This window comes from Phacochoerus africanus, chromosome 4 (genome assembly GCF_016906955.1).
Source record: "Phacochoerus africanus isolate WHEZ1 chromosome 4, ROS_Pafr_v1, whole genome shotgun sequence".
NCBI classification, from domain to species: Eukaryota; Metazoa; Chordata; class Mammalia; order Artiodactyla; family Suidae; genus Phacochoerus; species Phacochoerus africanus.
This window is the reverse complement of record NC_062547.1, coordinates 61,390,045-61,414,532: the sequence shown is the minus strand read 5'-3', so window position 1 is coordinate 61,414,532 and position 24,488 is coordinate 61,390,045. Positions and strand designations below refer to the sequence as shown.

At 50.7% G+C, this 24,488-nt stretch overlaps 1 protein-coding gene across 7 annotated transcripts; it reads left to right on the top strand.

The window, feature by feature from the left end:
- The first annotated feature begins 1,371 nt into the window (after nt 1-1,371).
- NIBAN3 (niban apoptosis regulator 3) lies at nt 1,372-23,539 on the top strand. 7 transcript variants are annotated; one of them, XM_047776625.1, is made up of 17 exons: nt 1,372-1,630; nt 2,938-3,068; nt 6,193-6,234; nt 6,750-6,875; nt 7,488-7,602; nt 9,924-10,085; nt 10,708-10,823; nt 10,914-11,018; nt 11,244-11,406; nt 12,050-12,240; nt 15,113-15,271; nt 16,371-16,457; nt 16,819-16,935; nt 17,016-17,123; nt 18,546-18,657; nt 21,060-21,143; nt 23,380-23,539. In XM_047776625.1, exons 1-17 carry the CDS (start codon nt 1,576-1,578, stop codon nt 23,484-23,486), a joined length of 1,980 nt encoding a protein of 659 aa, XP_047632581.1. In that variant the 5' UTR covers nt 1,372-1,575; the 3' UTR covers nt 23,487-23,539. The 7 variants fall into 7 exon arrangements, with proteins under 7 accessions (XP_047632581.1, XP_047632583.1, XP_047632586.1 ...); XM_047776627.1 differs by lacking the exon at nt 23,380-23,539 and adding an exon at nt 21,373-21,762; XM_047776630.1 differs by lacking the exon at nt 16,371-16,457.
- Nucleotides 23,540-24,488: the final 949 nt, after the last annotated feature.

Below are 24,488 nucleotides of genomic sequence, written 5' to 3'. Positions count from 1 at the left end.
TCGGGGCTTTTGCATGTGCTGTGCCTGCTACCCGATACCTATTATTCTCTTTCCTCCAGCTTTTTGCAAGGCTTGGTCCTCATTTCCTTCAGGTCTTGGGGCAACGTAACCTCCCTGACCCTTCCTCGCCCCTAGCATTTTCTGTTTCTTCTTGTTCCATTTTTCTCCCTTGCCAGTATTATCTGACCGTTCTGTTGTGCTAACCAATGGTCCATGGGGACGGAACTATAGTCTGTTTCACACACATCTGCATCCCTAGTACTCAGCTCAGGGAAGGCACTCGGGCTGGCATGAATGAAGTTAAAAGCAGAAATGAATCCTGGGGCGTTCCCGCTGTGGCTCAGTCGTTAACGAATCTGACTAGGAACCATAAGGTTGCGGGTTCAATCCCTGGCCTTGCTCAGTGGGTTAAGGATCTGGCGTTGTGCTGAGCTGTGGTGTAGGTCACAGACGCAGCTCAGATCTGGCATTGCTGTGGCGTAGGCTGTCAGCTGAAAAAAAATTAAAAATTAAAAAAAAAAGAAATGAATTCTGGGGCATTGGTGAGAATTACAGATGTTCCTGGTGGTTTACACAAAATGGAGGTTTAACTCTTTCTCTAGAAGGAGGCCAGAACTGATGGAGCAATGTCATGAACTCTTGGAGGACCTCCCCCTCAAATCACATCATAGTTGTGCCATTGTCATGTGAGTTTCACCTCCTGGTCCAGAGTGACTGCTTGTGCTCTAGCCATCATGTTTGTGTTCCGCCCACTGGAACTTGACACTCCCCTCATCTGAAAGCCTGTGAAACCTCCATTTGATCATATTTCAGCCTAAAGTGCAAACCAACCTTCTTTCCTACTTCCTGCCTCCTCACCTTCCTTCCCTTCTTCCCTTCCATCCTTTGCCAAACACTGAGGGCTGCTTTGTGCCAGGCACTGGAAAAACAGCTGAAGTGGTGGGGAGGCCCAACTAATCTGACCCAGTCCAGTGCTATATGTGACTGGTAAAGCAGGAACAGAGAGGACATGCCCCATCGGTCCAGGGCACAACAGTGGCTCCTCATCCGTTTCCCGTGCCCCAGCACTGACCGCAGGGACTGGGGGTGTCAGTCCAGTTCTGTCTTCCCAGCCTGGGGCTGGGGCAGGGCTGGATCCTCAGAATCACCCAGCATGGGGTAGGTACAGTCAGCAGGAGGGGTAGGTTTGCCCACCCATCCCTTCCCTGCCCCTCCACACCAACAACTGCTAGCAGGTCCTCCAAAGCCAGCTAGGACTTTTGTCTCCCACCCCCATCCCCTGGGGGAAGTCCCTACAGAAACCACCAGCTCTGGGGGACTTGGCCTCAGGGGAACCAGGAGGACACAGGTGCAGGGTGGGGCGGGGTGGGGGGCAGGGCAGGACAGGGAGCAGGCATCCCACACACACTGGGACCAAGCTCTGCTTTCTGACTCCAGGCAGCTGGTCTCCACAGCAGGGAGGACCCTCACTGGCCGCTCTGACCCCAGCGTGTCCCTGAGCTGAGGACCCTAGGGGTCATAGAGAGGGAGGAGTGTCTGCTTCACTCTCAGGGGAGCCCAAGGGATGGCAGCAGGATGGGTGGGCGGCCCTCAAGCCCTCTGGACAAGCGGCAGCAGAAGCAGCTGAGAGGTGAGCCAAATGGGAAGGGGCAGGAGGTTGGTGGATGGGGTTCAGGGCGGGGTTGTACCCAGGATGCCTTATTCATGTGAATTCCAGGTGAGCAATGAATACTTTTTTTTTTTTTTAGTTTAAGTGTGTCCCAGATTTTGCATACTTATGCTAAAAAAGTATTCCTTATTTACCTGAAATTCAAATTTAATTGGTGTATTGTACTTTTATTTGGTAAATCTGGTAACCAAACTCAGGGCATGGGGCCAGGTAGGCAGTGCCCAAGCCCAGCCAGATCTTGTGGGATGATCCTCCCAAGTGGGCCAGGTAAATAAGGAGTACTTTTTTAGCATAAGACTGCAAAGATTTTAAAATCTTAAAAGCCTCACCCGGCACAAGGGAACTTTCTGTGTGGACTCTAGGGACCAAGTCACAGTTCCCAATTTGAGACAAAGAAGGGCCAGTGTCCTCCATCCTCTGTACTCACAGTTGAGCACTTACTGGGTGCTAGAGACACGGTGGGCTTATTATCCAGACTAGGAAACCAGGTCAAGTTATCATTACACCATTGGAATCAATAAGCTCTGCAAAGTGTCAGAATTTTTTTTTCCTGTAGTGGCTTAAACAAGATAAAGATTTATTTCTCCCTCCTATAGAGGGGTACAGTGGCAGGCAGGCTGGTAAAAGTTAGACAATCCAAATCCTTCATCTCATGGCTCTACCTTGTGTGGCTTCTTTGCCTGAGATTGCCTCATGACACATAATAGCTGCTGAAGCTCCAGTCATTGAGTCCAAATTCCAGGTGGCAAAATAGATATGTTTTACATACGGTCAAGTGCACATATCTTAGAGGAGCAGCTTGAAGAACTTTAACACTTATGTAATCACCTAGATCAGGGTACAGAACACTTCCATCATCCCAGAAAGGTCCCTTATGCTGGGTGAAGCTTTTAAGATTTTGAAAATCTCCCCAGGTAAGGGGCACAAGGGAACTTTCAGGTGTAATCCCTGTTTTTTATCTTGATCATGATGATGGTTTTATGGGTGTGTATATATGTCAAACTCATTAAATTCTATGCTTTGTACAATTAAGGTGTGTTGAACCTCAGTTACAAATTAAGCCTGTGTCCTTTAACTCCCCCTTCCCAACCCCCATGTGGATAAAAACAGGCAGTGAAGGGTTAAGGGTGAATGGAATTGGAGCAAATCTTTTTGGGCAACTTCGGGGTGAGTGCAGGAGTCAATAAGTGGCTTCTCTGCCTATTATGCCCCTACCTTCAGCAGGTTGGGAGGGAGCCTGATTCAGCCACCTTACCTTGTCCCTGCAGGCCAGGTGGACACCCTACTGAGGAACTTCCTGCCCTGCTACCGTGGGCAACTGGCAGCCTCGGTCCTGTGGCAGATCTCCCAAGAGCTGGGCCCCCAGGAGCCAGCCGGATGCCAGCTACTGCACAGCAAAGTGGGTGCTGCAAAAGGGGAGGGGATGTTGAGTGGGCGAGGTGAAAGAGGCCATTCATTCGTTCAAGGATTGCTGCACACACCTTTGCCTTCACTAGTGCCTTGACCAGGGATAACTATTAAAAATTCCTTCTTGGAGTTCCCTGCTGGCTTAGCAGGTTAAGGATCTAACATCGTGACTGCTCTGGCTCGGGTCATTGCTGTGGCATGGATTTGATCCCTAGCCCAGGAATTTCTGCGTGCCACAGGTGCAGCCCCAAAAAGCCCCAACACACAACTCATTCTTGGAACAAACATTCACTGGCCATTTAATCTACTGCATGCCACATCCCAGGCTGGATGCTGGGGACAGAGTAGTAACTGAAACAGATCCTGCTCTGGCCTTTGAAGCTCACAGTCTAATTGGGGGGGGGGGGGGGAGGAATGATGACAAATTAGTTATCAAGTTAACATCAGGATGCAGGATAAACTCCTTTTTTTTTTTTTTTTTTTAAAGGGCCACACCTGCAGCATATGGAAGTTCCCAGGCTAGGGTCCAATCAGAACTGCAGCTGCAGGCCTATGCCACAGTCACAGCAATGCCTGATCCAAGCTGCATCTTTGACCTATGCCACAGCTTGCAGCAACACCGGATCCTTAACCCACTGATTGAGGCCAGGGATCAAACCCGCATCCTCACAGACACTATGTTGGGTTCTTAAGCCTCTGAGCCACAACGGGAACTCAGGATAACTTCAGATAGGTACTAGAAAGACAAAATGAAAGGCGGTGTTGGGGGCAGGAAACTGGGGTGTAGGAAGGTCCTTTTGAGCTGAAATGTAAAGGATTAGAAGGAGCCAGAGCTGGAACTCAGAATGGGAAGGGCATTCTAGGCGGACGGCACAGCCAATGCAAAAGCCCTGAAGCTGGAAAAGGTGTGGCCTGCCTGAGTGCAGCACCCCAAGGCACAGCACGCCCATGGGACCCCCCAGCCTTTGCATGTGCTATTCCTCCCCACACTTTGGCTGCTACTTCTTCCAAGAAGCTTTCCTTGATCACCACTGCCCCGTTTAAGTCGGGCACCTCCTCTAGGAACACCCCCCCCCCCAAATCATCTGTTTCTCCCTGGTCACATACCCACCACCTCCATTTGTCTGCTTTGCAAGGATAGGGGCAAGCCTCTTCTCCACTTCCCCCTGACCCCATGTGCCCATATTATGCCTGTCCTTAGTAGGGGCTCGGGAAGACTTTGTGGATGGAACAAAACAGCTTGGAGCTGCCCAGGCCAAGCTCCAAATGTCTCCTGAGCTGGAAAGTGGTGCCCAGGATATCCACACGCCCTGCCCAACCTACTCGGTCTTTACCAGTCCAGGAGATGGGTCTTTGACCAGTGAGGAAAATAGGGCACAGAGAGGTGAAGTGACCTGCCCAAGGTCACATTGCCAGCAAGACGCAAAGGTGTGTTCAAACCCAGAGCCCACACTCTTTGTGACGCTGGGTCCCCTGTCCCAGTCGGAGCTCTGAGATTTCCTCTCTTGGATGCCCCTTCTCTCAGTTGTGCCTGCCCTGGGGTGGGGCTCCCTGGCTCCAGGAACACAGAGCCCCCTCCCACCTGGGACTCCCCCATCCCACCTGGGGCATCATGGGGCCTGGGCTTTGCCCCCACCTGTACCTTTCCCCACTTGCTGATCCCAGCCACCTGGACCAGGGCACAGCTAATGTTGGGGTTCAAGCAGTGTGAAGGGGTTTCCCCTCACTTCAGTTGGAATGTTTTATTTAATACTAATTTTTTTTTGTCTTTTTGCCATTTTTTGGGGCCGCTCCCACTGCATATGGAGATTCCCAGGCTAGGGGTCTAATCGGAGCTGTAGCCGCCGGCCTATGCCAGAGCCACAGCAATGTGGGGTCCGAGCCGTGTCTGTGACCTACACCACAACTCATTGCAATGCCGGATTTTTTTTTTTATTTAATTAATTAATTAATTTTTTTTTTTTGGTCTTTTTGTTGTTGTTGTTGTTGTTGCTATTTCTTGGGCCGCTCCCGCAACATATGGAGGTTCCCAGGCTAGGGGTTGAATCGGAGCTGTAGCCACCGGCCTACGCCAGAGCCACAGCAACGCAGGATCCGAGCCGCGTCTGCAACCTACACCACAGCTCACGGCAACGCCGGATCGTTAACCCACTGAGCAAGGGCAGGGATCAAAACCGCAACCTCATGGTTCCTAGTCGGATTCATTAACCACTGCGCCACAACGGGAACTCCCCGCAATGCCGGATTCTTAACCCACTGAGCAAGGCCAGAGATCGAACCCACAATCTCATGGTTCCTAGTTGGATTGGTTAACCACTGTGCCATGATGGGAACTCCTCTTTAATACCAATTTTTATATATTTGCATGAGGTATATCATTTCTTTTTTCTTTTTTCTTTTCTTTTTTTGTCTTTTTGCCTTTTCTAGGGCTGCTCCCACAGCATGTGGAGGTTCCCAGGCTAGGGGTCTAATTGGAGCTGTAGCCACAGGCCTACACCACAGCCACAGCATTGCAGGATCCGAGCCTTGTCTGCGACCTACACCACAGCTCAAGGCAATGCTGGATCCTTAACCCAATGAGCAAGGCCAGGGATCGAACCTGCAACCTCACGGTTCTTAGTTGGATTCGTTAACCACTGAGCCATGACGGGAACTCCATGGAGGTATATCATTTCTATAAGAACATTTTAACAATATCACTGTGCAAAATCTTAGACCTAAGAAGAGGGATGTAGAATCATTTAACAAACCTCTGGGTTCCCACTACCTCACCACAGAAACAAAACATCACCAGTGTTGCTCAATTAATCATCAAATTGTTACTGAGTGCCGACTGTGCACCAGGCACTACTCTCAGACCCGGTGATGAAACAAATGCATACAGTTCAGATGGCCAGGTGGTGAGATTGCTAAAGAAGATGAGAGGAGGTGATGTCCCTTGCTTCTCATAAGGTTAAACTATACCTGCTCCATGACCCAGCAATCCCACCTGTATTAGTAAGCTATGCTGTGTAACAATACCCCACACAATCAGTGCTTAAAACAACACGTTTATTGTCTCACAGTTGCTGTGGGTCAGGAATCTAGATGGGGTTTTCCTGGGTCCTTTCTTTCAGGGTGTCTCATGGGCTGCAATCAAGATGTTGGCCAGGGCTGAGGTATCATCTGAAGCTCAAATGGGGAAGGGTCCCCTTGCTAGTAAATCAGGGATAACAAAAGTGTCCACCTCAGTTCTTATGTGGAAGAAGGCTGTGAGTATGCTTGATAAAGAATGTAATACTAGGTTCCCATTCTCAGTGGATTAAGAACCCAACTAGTATCCATGAGGATGCAGGTTTGATCCCTGGCCTCGCTCAGTGGCTTAAGGATCTGCCATTGCCATTAGCTGTGGCATAGGTCGCAGATGCAGCTTGGATCTGGCGTTGCTGTGACTGTGGTATAAAACAACAGCAGCTGCAGCTCTGATTCGACCCCTCCTGGCTCAGGAACATCCATATGCTACAGGTGCAGCCCTTAAAAGAATAAAAGAAATAAAGTGGGAAAAAAAAGAATATAACACCACACCAGCAGCACCCTAACACCCTGTACTTGGGGGCACCCAGGGCCATAGCAGGAGCTGTCTGAGTGGTCTGGACACCATGCTCCTGACACCTGTCCACCCATTCTCCCATAGAAGCTGCCCCGAGTCCGTGAGCACCGAGGGCCCCTGACCCTGCTATGGGGCCACCCACCCCAGTGGCAGCCAATCTTCTGTGTCCTGCGTGGGGACGGCCGTCTGGAGTGGTTCAGCCACAGGGAGGTGAGTGAGTGGCCTGCAGCCCACCTATCTCTGGCCTCTCCATCCCACCCTCCCCAGCTGGGGTTTGGGGTCCAGTTCCCAACAGAGCCACCCCCCTTCTTCAATCATTGAGTATGAATCAAGGTCACCTGTGTTCTTGACCCAGGGTGGATGGCCATCTCCTGCTGTGTCTGGTGGGTAAACTGAGGCCTGGGCCAGGGGTAGGGACTCCCTCATCATTATCAGCAGAGCTGAGGATGAGACTTGTGAGGGCTTTGCACATCCTGCCCATTCCCTGCTTCCCAGCTGGGGAATCCAGGCAGATCACTTGTCTCCCTGGGACTCAGTTTCCATCTCTGTGAAATGGGATGAGGACAATCTCTGCCGCATGGGCTTGTGAGGATTTGATGAGATAATCCTCACACAGCACTTGGGACTGACTAGCACACCAGGGGTCCTGGGTGATCGACTATCGGGAAAGAGGGGGTGCACATAGAAGGAGGGAGGAGTGGAGGGAGGGAGGTGGGGGTGGAGGACTTCCCCAGTTAGCCAGAAACCTTCCGCTGGTCCCACATTGCGTAGAGGCCATGATCGAGACCTGTCCCAATATGGTTCTTTGGATGCCTTTTGTAGGAATACGAAAATGGGGACCATCCCCTGGAATCCACACCCCTGACTGGGTACACAGTTTTGACTTCCCAGAGTGAATATCTGCGCCTCTTGGATGCTCTGTGCCCAGACTCCTCGGGTAAGGCTTCCGGGGACCCCAAGAGCAGGTTTCTCTACTTTAGCACTGTTTTTGTGTGTGTGTGTGTCTTTTTTTAAAGGTCACATGTGCAGCATATGGAAATTCCCAGGCTAGGGGTCGAATCAGAGATGCAGCTGCTGGCCTATACCACAGCCACAGCAATGCCAGATCTGAGCCGCATCTGCGACCTACACCACAGCTCACGGCAAAGCCAGATCCTTAACCTGTTGAGCGAGGCCAGGGATCGAACCCTAGTCCTTATGGATGCTAGTCGGGTTTGTTACCACTGACCCACAATGGGAACTCCTACTTCAGCACCATTGACACTGGGGGCCAAGTCATTCTTTGCCATGGGGGCTGCCCTGAGCTTTTCAGGATGTTGAATAGTATCTCTGGCCTCCACCCACCAGTAGTACTCCCCACCCTCAGTATGACAACCAAATATATCTCCAGATATTGCCAACTGTCCCCAGGGGCACCACTACCTCTGGGTGAGCACCTCAGCTCTAGAAAGAACAATACCCACTCTTGTCAGATGAAGAAGTTAGGTCACCAGACCAGAAACAAGGTAAAAATGATAAAAACCTGTGTCAGCAAGTATGTGGGGAGATGGGCAGTTGTGGACAGGAAAATCACACAGATGTGCTGCAGAATGTAATTGTTCAGTCCAGTGTTTCCAGGAGGGTTCTTCCTCCCTCCCTCTCCCTCTTCCTCCTCCTTTTCTCTCTAGAGAGGGTAAGGAGCAGCATAAGTGGGCTGGCATGCATCTGATGAACCTCTGTCATCTCAATGCATCTGCCCAGGAGGCAGCCCCATCACTAAGCACCCCATTTCAAAGGTGGGGACACTGAGGCTGAGGGACAGAGCCAGAATTGCACCTTTTGCTTCACTGCCAAGCTATCCTGCTGTCTCATGATGCAAAGATGTAGCAACAAGAACAGTCTGCAGAACTGTTGATGATGTTGCAAATACCCCTCCTTTGGGGCTGATTAAATAAATCACAACCCGGCCCTTAGAAAGGAAAGCTGCGCGCGTAGCCACCGAAGTTGTCCCAGACATAGGCAGGAGCCAAGAGGCCAGTTATAGGTCAGAAAACTCCACCTTGTTAAAAAATGCACCCTGTGCAATTTTGTACAGATTTTAAAACCTGAAGTAATGCTCCCCAAACTGTTTACAGTGATTGTTGCCTCTGAGGGCTGTGGTTGAAGGGCTGGATGACCAGGAACGTTCACCATCTGGATTATTGCATTTTACTGCAGTCTGTATGTATCATTCTGGAAGTCAGAACAAAACACTGAAGATTTAGGAGGCTCCAGCTTAATTTTTTTAAGGCTGCAGGTGTGGCATATGGAAATTCCCAGACTAGGGGTCGAATTGAAACTGCAGCTGTGGGCCCACACTACAGCCATTATCGATGTGGGATTTGAGCCATGTCTGAGACCTATACCACAGTTCATGGCAACACTGGATTCTTAACCCACTGAGCGAGCCAGGGATGGAACCTGCGTCCTCATGGATACTAGTCGGGTTCGTTTCCATTAAGCCACGACAGGAAGTCCCTCCAACTTAATAAAAATAAATTCACTCGGAGTTCTTGCTGTGGCACAGCAGGTTAAGGATCCAGCATTGCTGCAGCTGTGCCACAGTCACAGCTGCAGCTCAGTTTCCATCCTGGCCCAGGAACTTTTATATGCAGTGGGTGTGGCCAAAAAATTAATAATGAATTCACTAATTTTTGTCCTCCCAACAGTTCTAGTTCATTGGTATTACTTTTTTTTGTTTTTCATTTTTTAAAAATTTTTGGCTGGGCCTGTGGCATTCACAAGTTCCCAGGCTAGAGATCAAACCCGGGCCAGGAATGGAACCCTTGCCACAGCAGCGACCCAAGCTGCTGCAGTAACAACACTGGATCCTTAACCCACTGAGCCACCAGCGAACTCCACTGGCATTACTTTTTAGCCCATTTTACAGGTAGGAACATTGAGGTTCAGAGAGCTGAAAATCTGCGCAAAGTGCTAGCCAATGGTCTGGCCAGGTTTGAACCTGGCCTAGCTGACTCTAGCATCCCACAGCAAGCAGGGTTCAGATCACATGCCAACTTGGACAGATTTTTGGTGGCTGCTCAGGCCTCTGTGTTAAGCAGGGTGCTGAAGCTGGGAAACAATTCTGGGATAGATTGCTGATGTCTGCCCTGGGCACACCTCCCCTGAGACTGAGCTGGAATAAGGATTCCTCTAAGCATATTATGGTGATTTTCTCCTAGTGAATGAATGTAGAGTGAATGAATGAATGAAGATGCAGCCTCCTCTGTTTGCTTTCAGGAGACCATACACAGGAAGACCTGCTTTTGGAAACTCCTGTTCAGTTTCCCCTGTTCCTGCAGCACCCATTCCGCCGGCACCTCTGTCTCTCTGCAGCCACGGGGAAGATGCAGCGGGCCTGGAGCCTAGCCCTGCAGGGCGGCATCCGGCTTCGAGGCACAGGTGGGGCTGGGGAAAGGGCAGGCAGTGATGGGGCGCAGAGTCTGGGGTCAAGTGGCTCTGCTCCTGCTGGCTGTGGGATCCTCTCCAAGCCTCAGTTTCCTTGTCTATAAAATGGATTGTGGGGATGGAGGGGAGACAAGAGAAATAGGCAGTCATGTGTGGTTAGGGTTGTGATGAGGACACAGCCCTGTGGAGCCTAGCCCGGGGAATCAGGGAGAGCTACTCAGAGGCGGGATGGTGAAACTGGGTTCTGAAAAAGATGAGAAGCCAGTCAGGTGAAGAAGAGGAACAGGACAGACACATATGGCTAGATAGGTTGTTGACTGAACAAACATACTTAACTGAAGAGGCAATTGAAGACTGCAGTGGGACCTGGGCTGTGACCGCCCGCCGGGGATGCCTTTTCCAAAATGGTATAAAGGCTCCATATGGGCTGGTGGTGGTCTTAGGGGAGCGTGTTCCCCGAGCAGGGCGCTTTGTGCAAAGGTCTGGAAGTGGGTGAGACTTAGCTGTTTGGGACCAAGCAAGGAGGAGGCGGAGGGCTCCCCCTTAAGGCGACGGGGAGCCAGGCAGTCAGAGGGCTGGGGAGGGGTGGGCAGGCACTGAGAAGCCGTCCCCTCAGTTCTGCGGAGAAGTCAAGCCCCCGCCGCCCGTGCCTTCCTGGATGCCATACGGCTCTACCGGCAGCAGCGAGGCCATTTTGGCGACGACGACGCGACCCTGGGCTCAGATGCCGAGGTCAGTGCAGTGCAAAGTCATATCCTGGACCCCGGGGACACCAGGACCCCTCTCGGCTCACCGCCGTACCCATGGTCACTTCTCCCGCAGGTGCTGACTGCGGTACTGATGCGGCAACTGCTGCCTGAGCTGCGATCCCAGACTCTGCCCGGCCTGCGGGAGTCCGGCCGCGCCCGGGCCTGGGCCTGGACCAAGGTAGGCGCGGCGTTGAGGAGGTGGGGGCAGGGATACGCCGTGAGCGGTGGAGGGGGCTAGGAGCCGGAGCTGGATACCCAGCTTTGCCCTCCCTGCAACTGTCGCCCAACCTCTCTCCCTGTCTCTCTGCGTCTGTTTCTGTCTCTCTGTCCTCCCACCTCTGTTCCATTTCGACTCTCACCACACCCCTGGCCCGTGTGGGGTCCCCTCGGCCTGTCTGGGCAGCTCCTGGACGCTGTCCACGCTGCAGTCCTGGCCGGGGCCTCCGCGGGGCTCCGCGCCTTCCAGCCCGAAAAGGACGAGCTTCTCGCGGCTCTGGAGAGAACGATCCGACCTGACGTGGATGAGATGTTGCGGCTGCAAGCGCGGGTGGCTGGGAGGCTTCAGGGTGAGCCCTGGGGGCGTGGCCTTCGAGGGCGTGGTCTGGTGTGGAGGCGTGGCCGGGAGCCTGAGAAGAAAAAGGGGAACAGCTTGGGTGTGAGGGGCGGGGCCCACCCGGGCGGGGCCAATCCTCTGGGCCCCGAAGACTCGGCAGGGCCAAGGCTGAAAAAGGAAAGAGGGGGGTCTAAGAGAGAGAATGGGTGTGGCCTTGAGGCTTAGGTGGAGGGGACAAGACAAGGACAGTGTCAAGAGGGAGGGCGGGGCCGTGGGAAGGGGAAGGGCCAGTGATGAAGCGGAGAAGTCCAGAGACCAAGACTGGGTGGGGAGAGGCGGGAGGGTTAGCAGGCCTGACCCGGATTGTGGGTTGACCCGTCAGACCGCGGCAGAGATGGCTCCCACTCAGCTCAGTAACAAAGAGAACTGGGTTGAAATTCAGACTCTGCCTCCCAGTGTGCGACTTTGAGCCGATCCTCATTGCATCTGAAGCCTCGGTTTTCTTATCTGTAAAATGGGATAGAGGAGGATGCTCAGAGTCTGCGCTCCGGTCCACTTAACCCTGTTGAGCCCATGACCACATTCCCTACCACCTTCACCGCCTAATTGCGGAGCACGTAAAAGAGGAGATCCAGGCCAGTGTTTTCCACTTGCAGCCGAGGTCCAGGGTCCCCTCGAATCGTGCCTGCGCAGGAAGGTGGATATGCAGCTGCCCCGGGTCACGCAGACGCTGCTGAGCACCTTGGAAGCCGAACTCACGGTGGTGCAGACCCTTCTAACCCAGGGTATGGACCGCCTCTCCCGCCACCTGCGTAGGAGCTCCTCGGGTGCCCGCCTGCGGAAGGAGGTGAGCTTCGGTGGGTGGGAGTTCATTGGACCTATGGGCTATGTCGCCCACATATTGAATTAACAAGCTTAGAAGCCTTAAAGTTTGCCAGATCTCTGGCTAATGCTTGTCCAAATAAATGAGGACTGTCTCTAAATCCATGTGGATGAGTTGGACCCTCAAAGGTGAATAAAAGAGTTGTGTGAAGCTTGCGTCATTCTTGTTTGAAAACTTTTTCTTTTGAAAATCTCTCAACTTTTTTTTTTTGCTTTTTAGGGCCACACCCATGGCACCTGGAGGTTCCCAGATCTAATCTGACCTACAGTTGCCGACCTATGCCACAGCCACAGCAACGCCAGGTCCGAGCCTCATCTGCGACCTACACCTCAGCTTAGGGCAACGGGGATCTTTAACCCACTGAGTAAGGCCAGGGATCGAACCCTTAACCTCATGGTTCCTAGTAGGATTCGTTTCAGCTGCACCACGACGGGAACTCTGTGAAAAATCTCCAACCTTTCTTGTAGGCTACTTCTTACTTACTTAAGATGGACCACCATGCTATGGTCACTGGGACACAGTTTAATTACATAGGGGAATAGAAGTAAGATGACAAGATTAGCATTTCCGTAACATCAGTCTGGAGTCACCTTCCCCATAAACTCTTCCTTTGCCTAGTCCCCTCTTTGGTCACAGCCTACTCCACCCCCTGAACCAGAGAATTCTGGTCCACGCAGGTCAGCTCAGTTCTTCTGGTATTTATGTATTTATTTGTCTTTTTAGGGTCACACCCATGGCATGTGGAAGTTCCCAGGCTAGGGGTCGAACTGGAGCTGCAGCTGCCAGCCTACACCACAGCCACAGCAACATGGGATCCTAGCTGTGTCTTTGACCTACCCCACAGCTCGAGGCAACACTGGATCCTTAACTCATTGAGTGAGGCCAGGGATTGAGCTGGCATCCTCATGGATACTAGTCAGGTTCGTTACTGCTGAGCCATGGCAGGAATTCCAGTTCTTCTGATATTTAACATGTCAGGGAACTTTCCTACTATGTGTCAGGAAACCTTCAACTTGTTAAGCATCTGTTAACCTTTAAATAAAACAGCCAGGAGTTCCCGTCGTGGCGCAGTGGTTAACGAATCCGACTAGGAACCATGAGGTTGTGGGTTCAGTCCCTGCCCTTGCTCAGTGGGTTAACGATCCGGCGTTGCCATGAGCTGTGGTGTAGGTTGCAGATGCGGCTCGGATCCCGCGTTGCTGTGGCTCTGGCATAGACCGGCAGCTACAGCTCCGATTCAACCCCTAGCCTGGGAACCTCCATATGCTGCGGGAGCGGCCCAAGAAATAGCAACAACAACAACAACAACAGACCAAAAAATAAATAAATAAATAAATAAAACAGCCAGTTAATTTTACCAGCCAAATGTTTCGAGGAGGTGGGGAGTATAACCAGAACTGCAATTTGGGACATGCAAGCTACAGCAAAAACATAGGGAAGTCTGGCAAACAGAGGTGAAGTGCATTACTTTATAGAGAAAAAGGAGGAAGTTGGGAGGGGCTGCTTTGAAAGAAAGTCAGAATTCAGCGTGGTGACAATTTCTCATTAGCTGAGTAGTGGTAGTCTCTCATTGGCTGGGGCTGTTGCTGGGCAAGGAGAAAATCTTCCTCCTCTGGAGTGGTAAAGTACTAACTCTTTTCCTGTTGGGAATGTAGGGTATGCTTCTTCTTGTTTGGAGTCTGAAGGGGGCAAGGAGAGGCAGTGCATGAGAACTGCCTCTTCATGGTTAAGCAACTTCATTTTATTTTATTTTATTTATTTTTTTGTCTTTTCTAGGGCCACACCTGCAGCATATGGAGGTTCCCAGGCTAGGGGTTGAATTGGAGCTGTAACTGCTGGCCTATGACAGAGCCACAGCAACTCAGGACCTGAGCCTCATCTGTGACCTACACTATAGCTCGCAGCAATGCTGGATCCTTAACACACTGAGTGAGGCCAGGGATTGAACCTGCAACCTCATGGTTCCTAGTTGTATTTGTTAACCACTGAATCATGATGGGAACTCCAGCAACTTCATTTTATTTTATTTTTATTTATTTATTTATTTATTTTTGTCTTTTTGCCATTTCTTGGGCCACTCCCGCGGCATATGGAGGTTCCCAGGCTAGGGGTTGAATCGGAGCTGTAGCTGCCAGCCTACGCCAGAGCCACAGCAATGTGGGATCCGAGCCGCGTCTGCAACCTACACCACAGCTCACGGCAATGCCAGATCCTTAACCCACTGAGCAAGGGCAGGGACCGAACCCACAACCTCATGGTTCCTAGTTGGATTCGTTACCTGCTGCGCCACGACGGGAACTCCTCCAGCAACTTCATTTTAAATGAGGCTTCCCTTTATTAATTCTCACCTCTCCATTTCATAATCGCCTCCTCTAGGAACTTTTCCTGGTCTTTTCTGCATCTACAATTCCCTTGGCTTTCCCTCCTCACAGAAGCATTTACACAAAATTGTTTTCTTTGTCTACAGTCTGTCTCCTCCAACTTTTCCATGAGCTCCTTGAGGGCAAATACCATATTGGATTATTCCATCTCTGTAGCCCCAGGATCCAGAACAGAGAATATTGGGTGATGGCATTAGTGTGACAAGGGCTGAGTGTGCTCATTTCCCCTCAGTCATGCCAGCACCACATGTTATCATTTTTTTAAAGTTTTACCATTTTATGTCCATCACACCATATTGTCACTATTACTTTTGCTATGCATTTTTTTGGTGACAACTGAAGTGGGATGTGTTTCCATTTGTGTTTCTCCTTCAACAAATTGGCTGTGAGGACCTTGGCCCGGTTTTCCCATTGGCTGATGGTGTTTTTCTCACCTGACTGCCACTGGAACACAGGTTCACTCATTTGGAGAGATGCCATGGGATCCAGAGCTGATGCAGACCTGCTACCACGAGGCTGAGCAGAGCTGGGGGCGCCTAGGGCAGCTTACAGCACCATTTGGCTTCTTTGGAACACAGAGCCTGGTGTTTGGTGCCCAGGATCTCGCACAGCAGGTGAGGATGAGTGGGAGGTTGGGAGGAGGCGAGGTAGGGATGGCAACCTGCCCTGAGTAGGTGCCAAGTGTGTGCTGGGGAGACCATGAAGACCCAGATAGACCTGGCCCTCCCTCACCATGCTCCCAGTGTCATACAGATGTGAGCTCATGACAAGGCAGTGACAATGCCTGGTGGACAGGGCTCTGATGGAGACAAACTGGTGGTGTAGAACCCAGAAGAGGTACCCGATCTGATCCATCTCTAAGGTTGGGAGGGCTCCAGGAGGAGAGGACTTTTGGGCTGGAGCCACCAGGGGAGGAATGGGAATGTGGCATGTCCTGGCTGGAGGGAACAGTGTGGATAAGCCCTAGGAGGTGAGAGAGCTTGTCTGCATTTAGGGAAAATGAAGCAATTTGTAGACATTGGGTTGTAGGTTTTGAGGGAGGCAGAGATGTGAGAGATACGCCAGTGAGTTTGGGGGACAAATGGGTCAGGGCCTTGAGTATGGGGCTAAGGATACTGGGCTCTGTCTGAGGGCAGTGGGAGCTACAGCAGGTGTGTGGACAGGGGATTCAAGGCGTGTGTGTGTGTGTGTGTGTCTTTTTGCCATTTCTTGGGCTGCTTCCGTGGCATATGGAGGTTCCCAGGCTGGGGGTCCAATCAGAGATGTAGCCACCGGCCTATGCCAGAGCCATAGTAATTCGGGATCTGAGCCATGTTTGCAACCTACACCACAGCTCATGGTGACGCTGGATCCTTAACCCACTGAGCAAGGCCAGGGATCGAACCCGCAACCTCATGGTTCCTAGTCGGATTCGTTAACCACTGAGCCACGATGGGAACTCCTCAAGGGTTTTTTTTTTAAGGCTGCACTGTGGCATGTGGAAATTCCCAGACTAGGGATCGAATCAGAGCTGCAGCTGCCAGCCCCATGCCACAGCCATAGCAATGCCAGACCAAACCACGTTTGCAACCTACACTGCAACTTGTGGTAATGCCAGAACCATAACCCACTGAGCGAGGCCAGGAATTGAACTTGCATCCTCATGGATACTAGTCTGGTTTGTTTCTGTGGAGCCACAAGGGGACCTTCAAGAGTTTTTTTTTTTTTTTTTAGAAAGTACTGCCTGACTTGGGGAAGAGGGGCTGTCTGCGCAGAGGTGGAGGAGGTCTGAACCAGAATGGGTTGGTGGAGAGAAGCAGGGTGTGTATTTAAGGCCAATGGGATGGGACATGCTAATGGACATGATGAGTGAAAGAAACAGGGATGGAGAAGACCCATTGCTGCCTGGCACGGTCGTTCAGTTTGGGTACTGCCCAAATCACTCAGCCAAGGAGGCTGAAGTCTGGACAGCTCGCTGCTCCCCATGCTGGGCACCCTGTCAGTGATTGGATGAGCCCCATCTCCTGAGAGGCAGAGGGTGTTTTTTCTTGACCCAAAAAGGAGGTTGGGGGGAAGTAGCTGGTCAGGGCAGGCTGGATGCTGAGAAGGGTTCAGCCAGGCAGGTGTGGGGCCCAGAAAGAGCTTGGATGCCCAGGGCTCATCTTAGCATCTCCTCCCACAGCTCATGGCTGATGCCGTGGCCACCTTCCTGCAGCTGGCCGACCAGTATCTGACCACGGCCCTAGACTGTGACCAGGCTGCCCAGCAGCTGGAGAAAGTTGGGGGGCGCGTGCTGAAGGTGAGGTCTGTGGGGAGGGCATGGCAGTGGGCCTGGGTACTTGGGTGGTTAGGGAACCAGCTGTTGTGTGTGTCGTGCAGAAATTCCGGTCGGATATTGGCTCGGCACGGAGGAAGTTCATCCATGGCTGGCTGCTCTGCATCTTCTTGCCCTTCGTGTTGAGCCAGCTGGAGCCAAGCTGCAAAGCGGTGAGCTGATGGGGGACAGGTCCTATAGAGCGATCCAGCCTCCGTGTCTTTCTGTAAGGTGGGAAGAGTGTTCTCTCCCTCAAAGAACCACTGTGACAATTAGACTTTTGGTCCCTGAACCCTGGGGTTGTGTCGGATGGCTCTTCTGGGCCCCCATGATGCCCTTGGCTTCTCCCATGACTATGCTTAGTCATTTGAGAGCTGACGTGCAGTCCCATGCATCACTTAGCAGCAGGTGACACAAGCTTAAGAGAAGGGAGGGGGCAGAGGGGATCATGTGTGGGGGCAGGGGATTGGTGCTGAGTGGTTAGGGAGAAGATGATGCTTGAGAAGCAGTGAACTAAAGGCCTGAGCCATGTCCTGGGGAAGAGTACTCCAGGCAGAGGGTACAGCATGTGCAAAGGTCCTGAGGTAACATCTGTGCCTGGTAGGTTGGAGCAACAGTGAGGAGGTGCATGTGGCTGGAGCTTGGTGAGCAAGAGGGTAGGAAGGAGATGTGAGGAGAGGCCAAAGGGGCCTGGCTACACAAGGCTTAGGGGCACCAGGAGGGTCTCTGAATCAGGGGTCAGGCAGGAAGTGGCTGTGAGGGGTCCCAGTAAAAATCCTATACTTTTCCCACTGAGGTGTGATATGCTTTGTTTCAACCCCCCCCCAAAACCCTGAAATTTCCTCATTATCCTGAGGAAATAATGAATCAAGGAGTTCACTTAAAAATTTTTTTTCCCTTTTTTCTTTTTTGACTATATCTACAGCATATGGTAGTTCCCAGGCCAGGGATTGAGTGTGAGCTGCAGCTGCAGCGTATACCACAGCTGTGGCAATGCTGGATCCTTAACCCGCTGCGCCACAGTGGAACTCCAAGGAGTCCATTAAAAGATGAGGAAACTGGAGTTCCTGTTGTGGTACAACAGGATGAGTGCGTCTTGGGAATGCTGGGACGCAGGTTCAATCCCCGACACAGTGGGTTAAGGAGGCATTGCTGCAGTTGGCCCGGGAACTCCATATACCTCAGGGCAGCCAAAAAAAAGGTGAGGAAACTGGAGTTCCTATTGGGACTCAATGGGTTAAGAACCCAACATAGTGTCCGCGAGGATACAGGTTTGATCCCTGGCTTTGCTCAGTGGGTTAAGGATCCTGAGTTGCCCCAAGTTGCAGAGTAGATCCCACACTACTGTGGCTATGGCGTAGGCCAGCAGCTGCAGCTCCCATTCAACCCCTAGCCTGGGAACTTCCATATGCCACAAGCGCAGCTGTAAAAATATAAAATAAAATAAACACCCAGTTCTTTCAAAAAATAAAACAAAATAAAGAGGAAACTGAGGTTCAAGTTTCCCTGGCTAATCAGGGGCAGAGTTGGGGGTCAAACTCGAGTCACATACAACCCACCCCTCCAGCCCAGCCCCTCACCTGCCTTGGTTCCAGGAGCTGCCTGAGTTTGAAGGGGAGGTCCTTGCCATGGGCAGCCCTGCCCTGACCATTGAAGGCATCTATGAGGATGTCGTCCGGGGTGTCCTGCTGCAAAGGATCAATCAAGGTGAGCCCCATCCCCCCACAGCTCAGAGGAGCCTGGAGACCCCTGACTGTATACTGAGCCCTCTGAAAGTCCCCATGGCCTCTCACTTCCTATGAACACTACCCTTTAACTAAGGGCAAGGACTGGGACAGAGGGCGTCTGGGTGGCAAGCATAAGGGGGCAGTGGAAGCTCCCTGAAGGAGGGGACATTGAGTGGGGCTTTGAGGGATGTGTAGGAGTTCTTAGGTTGAGAGAAAGGAGGCAAAATTCAAAAATCCGGTATAGACTTTTACATTTGTTCATTCAACAATCTCTGTTTTATTCTGGGTGGCACTGAGGCCTCAAGAGTACTTGGAGAATTCCTATTGTGGTTCAGCACTTTAAGAACTCTACTAGTATGCAGGTTCGATACCTGTCCTCACTCAGTGGGTTAAGGATCTGGCATTGCTACAAGCCAATGCTATAGGTGTGGTCCTTAAAAAAAAAAAAAAAAAAAAAAGAGTACTTGGACGTGGGATGGGCCTCTCAGGATTTCCTGGGCTGGGAAAAATCTCTCTCTCTCTCTTTTTTTTCTTGTCTTTTTGCCTTTTCTAGGGCCACTCTCATGGCATATGGAGGTTCCCAGGCTAGGGGTTGAATCGGAGCTGTAGCTGCCAGCCTATGCCAGAGCCACAGCAACGCAGGATCTGAGCTGCATCTGCGACCTACACCACAGCTCACGGCAACACCAGATCCTTAACCCACTGAGCAAGGCCAGGGATCGAACCCGAAACCTCATGGTTCCTAGTCGGATTCGTTAACCACTGAGCCACGACGGGAACTCCATTTTCTTTCTTTCTTTTTTTTTTTTTTAAGGTTAGACTTTATTTTGTTACCAATATTCTGTTTTTATTTCTGGGGATTTTTTTTTTTTTTTTAAGAGCTGAATCTGTGGCATATGGAAGTTCCCAGGCTAGGGGTCTAATCAAAGCTGCAGCTGCTGGCCTACGCCAGAGCCACAGCAATGCAGGATCTGAGATGCGTCTGCAACCTACACCACAGCTCATGGCAATGCTGGATCCTTTACCCACTGTGCAAGGCCAAGGATTGAACCCAATCCTCATGGATACTAGTTAGGTTCATTTCCACTGAGCCACAATGGGAACTCCTGGGAAGAGGCTCTTAAATCATCGTTTCTCCCTCCCACCTTGTCCGCTCTCTCATGACCCAGTGCCTGTGACTGCTGAGAGATGTGTACTAACAGTGTGTAATGGAGATTCAGGAAATGTCACGGTATCCACATGGCTGAGTCAGGAGAGGAGGCTGGAGGCTGCCTGGGCAGATGTGCAGGGTCTTGAATGACGGCAGAGGAGTTTAGACATTTTGTGGCAGACCTTGGGGATCCATGGAGTGTGTGTGAGCAGAGGACAGCGGTGGCCAGACTGGAAGCCAGGAAGGAGGCTGAGGACATGGTTGGGGGCGGGGCAAGTGGTGGACTCAAGCAGGGGCAGCAAGAAGGGGCTGGAGCCCAGGCATGAGGAGGAGGCAGAGGCCAGACGTTGTTTTTGACCTGGGGTGTCACTGAATGCATGGGAGGGACCACAACCCTGGGGATGGGAAAGGAGAGGAGTCCCAAAGACCCTGAACTTGAAGGACACAAAGACAAAGAATGGACACAGAAGGAACGGTTGGAAAGGTGGGAGAAATCGAGAGATAGCAGGGCTCTGAGAGCCAGGAAGTGAGGGCGAAAAGTATCCTTGGTCTGTGCATGGCCAAACAAAAAGAAAAAAGTTGCCTTAGAAAAGGGGACATTTAAAATGGAAAAAGGCAGAGTTCCCATTGTGGCTCTAAGAACCCGACTAGTGTCCTTGAGGATGCAGGTTCAATCCCTGGCCTTGCTCAGTGATTAAGGATCTGGCATTGCGGGCTTGGATGTGGACTTGGATCAGCATTGCTGTAGCTGTGGGGTAGGCTGGCAGCTACAGCTCCAATATGACCCCTAGCCTGGGAACTTCCACATGCCACAGGTGAGGCCCCAAAAAGAAAAAAAAAAAAAAAAGGGAAAAAGGCTATTCCCTGGTTGGAAAAAAAAAAAATCCAGATAACAAGTTTCCGTTCCTAGAGGTTTTACATGTCCTGTGGGAGTTGGGGGGTGGGGGAGGGTGGTGTTTCTATCCTTAATTGATTTGTGAGGTCTGCTTTGAAGTGCCCTGCGGGAAGGTAGGATGGGTAGGACCTAAGCTCAGTGAAGGTGTGGGGATCGGCTAGCAATGTCTGCAATGGGCACAGGCAGAGAGAAACTCCTGTGAGTCACTTGTTTAGGGTTCCTGGTTGAGACATTTCCTCCATCCTTTGTCCTCTTGTTCCTTTCTGGATAATTCACGGGAGCCCTAGGATGCTGGGGCTTATCTAGGTGGCTCCGGGGGTTTAATCTCTTCTTCTAGAACTGAAAAAGGCCCTCGGTGCCAGCAACGTGTCCTGCACTCTGGTTGACTGTTCAGAGGCTCCATGGGACCAGGCAGGAGCAGGTGAGGACCTCAGAGGTTCTTGAATTGCTGGGGGGTGGGGTGGGCTACATGAAGTGTACAAGATGGTCATAAATGTGGGTTCTTGGATGGAACAACATTCCACCTTGTCTACTGACCTGGCTGGTTGGCCAAACTTGTGGTGAACTAGAGCAATGGGGAGAAACTGCCTGAGCGACAGAGGTACCCCTCTGACATTCATATGAATTTGTGTCCCATTTTTTCTTGCCAGTTTTCTGTAGGGACTCTTCCTGTGGATACTGGTTCCCAAGACGGATGGGGGAGATGGTGGTGATGGGAGCTCTGGGCTCACCTTGAACAAGGGCTCTGTAAGATGGATACAGGGAATCAGGCTCAGGTCAGGGGCAGCCTAACTTCCTACTGTAAGACCCTACCATGAGCTCCTTGTTGGAGTAGTAAATGCATGTAGGGCTGAGGCTGACACTACTGGTGGTACAGGCATCCTGAACTCCAGCCCTAAGATGGAAGTGTTTCATGAGGACGTCACTGAAATTGGGCAGAAAACAACTGGTCCATTTAGACTGGACCAGAGGGGAGTTCCTGTCATAGCCCAGTGGTTAACGAATCCGACTAGGAACCATGAGGTTGTGGATTTGGTCCCTGGCCTTTCTCAGTGGGTTAAGGATCCGGTGTTGCCGTGAGCTGTGGTGTAGGTTGCAGACGCGGCTCGGATCTCGCGTTGCTGTGGCTCTGGTATAGGCCGGTGGCTACAGCTCCGATTCGACCCTAGCCTGGGAACCTCCATATGCCGTGAGAGCGGCCCTAGAAAAGGCAAAAGGACCAAAAAAAAAAAAAAAAAAGAATGGACCAGAAGACAGGATGTCTATAATCTGGATATTCAGAACCCAGGGCTGATTCGGAGATTCTGGAATGGCTGACAGCTCCTCAACCCTCTTGTGTATTGCTGTTTTGTTTTTGTTTGTTTGTTTGTTTTGGCCACCCCCAAGACATGTGGAAGTTCCTGGGCCAGGGAGCAAACCCAAGTCACAGCAGTGACAATGCCATATCCTTAACCCACTGTGCCACCAGGGAAATCCCAGGTATTACTTTTAGGAGAACCTTGTAAATCCACCCAGCTAAGCGGCTCCTGCATTCTTCACCCACAGCAACTCTGCAATAATAAACATGTGCAGTTTTCAGTGCCTAACTTTTGGGGTCATTTGTTATGCAGCAATAGCTAACTACCACACTCCCTAGCTGATTTGGGGCAGCATCTCATAGTCAACAGCTGCAGGGAAACTGATGTATATTTATGCACGCTGGGACAAGTGAAGACTAACACTCTTAGAAAGACTTCCAGTGTCAGAATATTTGGAGATTTAAAACTAAGGATGAGGAGAGTTCCTGTTGTGGCTCAGTGGGTTAAGAGCCTGACTAGTATCCATGAAGATGCAGGTTCAATCCCTGGCCCCTCTCAGTGGGTTAAAGGATCCAGCATTGCTGTGAGGGGCAGTGAAGGTTGCAAATGGGGCTCGGATCTGGCATTGCTGTGGCTGTGGTGTAGGCTGGCAGCTGCAGCTCTGATTCACACCCTAGCCTGGGAACTTCCATATGCCACAGGTGAGGCCCTAAAAAGACAAAAAACCAAAAATCAAACAAAAACCCAAACAAAATAAACAACAACAACAACAACAACAACTGAGGATGAGGGATTGTGAATGGTCCCCTTAATCTATTTAACCAGAATCTAACTAATAATGGGGTTCTGCTTCTAGTCTTTTGCACTAACAGCTGACGCCACAGTGAATGACCTTGTACATGATTTCATGATTTTCCTGGAAGTGTGGATCTCTGGGTAAATCCCTCAAGGTGAAATCTCAGTGACTGGAGCATGTGTGCTTGTCATGTCAATAGCAGTCTCCAGAGGGCTCTCCACCAGGATGGTCCCACCTGGTGCCCCTCATCTGTGCGGAGGTGGCCCATTTCCCCATAGGTTGTCAGCTGACGGGATTTCTCAGATCTCCTGGGTGCAAAATGGTATCTTGGCATTATTTTAATGAGTATGTCTTATAGGGGATAAAGTGAAGAACCTTTCTGTATGTTTGGGAACGTCTCTGTGAACCTCTTTTTCTCTCCTTGGCCCACTTATTTTCTGGGTGCTTTTACATTTCTATGAAGTTTTTATTGCTAAGCTTCCATTTACTGGGCATTTATTATGTGCCAGACATTTGATGAGTCCAAATGTCTTGCCATCCTTATGACACTTTCCATTTTACAGATGTGGTAACTGAGGCTCAGAGAGGGACTTGCTCCAAGCAACCAGGCTCTGGCACCAAGGTTCAGCCACTCTGCCCACTGCCTCCTCCGGGGACATTCCAGAGCTGAATCTTGGCCCACATTCATCATCATTCCCAAGGAATAAATGTCTACCAGTGGAATTTCTGAGTCAAAGCATGTGTACCATTTCAAGGCTTTTTATAACCCCTACACCTCCTCCTTACTCCTTTCCAGAAACTTTTAACACTCCTACAAGCAGCATTTATGCATATTCTCCATATCCTTTCCAAATACTAGGACTTTTCATGAAAGAAAAATCTCTGCCAATTTGATAGACACATAAATTTCATTGTTTTATTTTGAATTTCTTCTGTGACTACCTTGAACCTAAAAATGTTTATTGATCATTTCTATGTTTGTGTGTTTATATGTTTTGTTTTGTTTTAGTGAATGGCCTCTTCATAGCTTTTACCTACTTTTCTCTTTAGGAGGTTTTTATTTGTTTGTTTGTTTTGCTTTTTAGGGCCGCACTCACAGCATATGGAGGTTCCCAGGCTAGGGGTCTAATCAGAGCTACAGCTGCCAGCCTACACCACAGCCATAGCAATGCCAGATCTGAGCCGCATCTTAGACCTACTCCACAGATCACAGCAATGCCAGATCCTTAACCCGCTGAGCAAGGCCAGGGATCAAACCTGAAACCTCATGACTCCTAGTTGGATTCATTTCTCCTGCGCCACAATGAGGACTCCTCTTTAGGATGTTTTAATCTTTTTCTTATTGATCTCTAAGAACTCTTTGTATATTAGGGATAATAACACTTTGTGAAGTAGGCTAACAGATTTTTTTTCTCAGCTTGCTTTGGGCCTTTGGGGTTTGCTCCAAATCTTGACTTAGTATCAAGTTTCCCAGCTGAGAGTAAAGTTTTTACTGGCTTCCCTCTGCTTGCCAGAAAAGTCATCTGTCCACTGGAGTTTGGCAGCTTCTCCACATCACAAGCCTTCCAGCTGCTTCCGGAGCAGGTTCCGAGAGGGATTTCCCCAGTGGTTTTCTCAGTTCAGCTTTCAGAGGGGAACATGCACACTCCATGGTTTCCTCCTATTTTGCCAT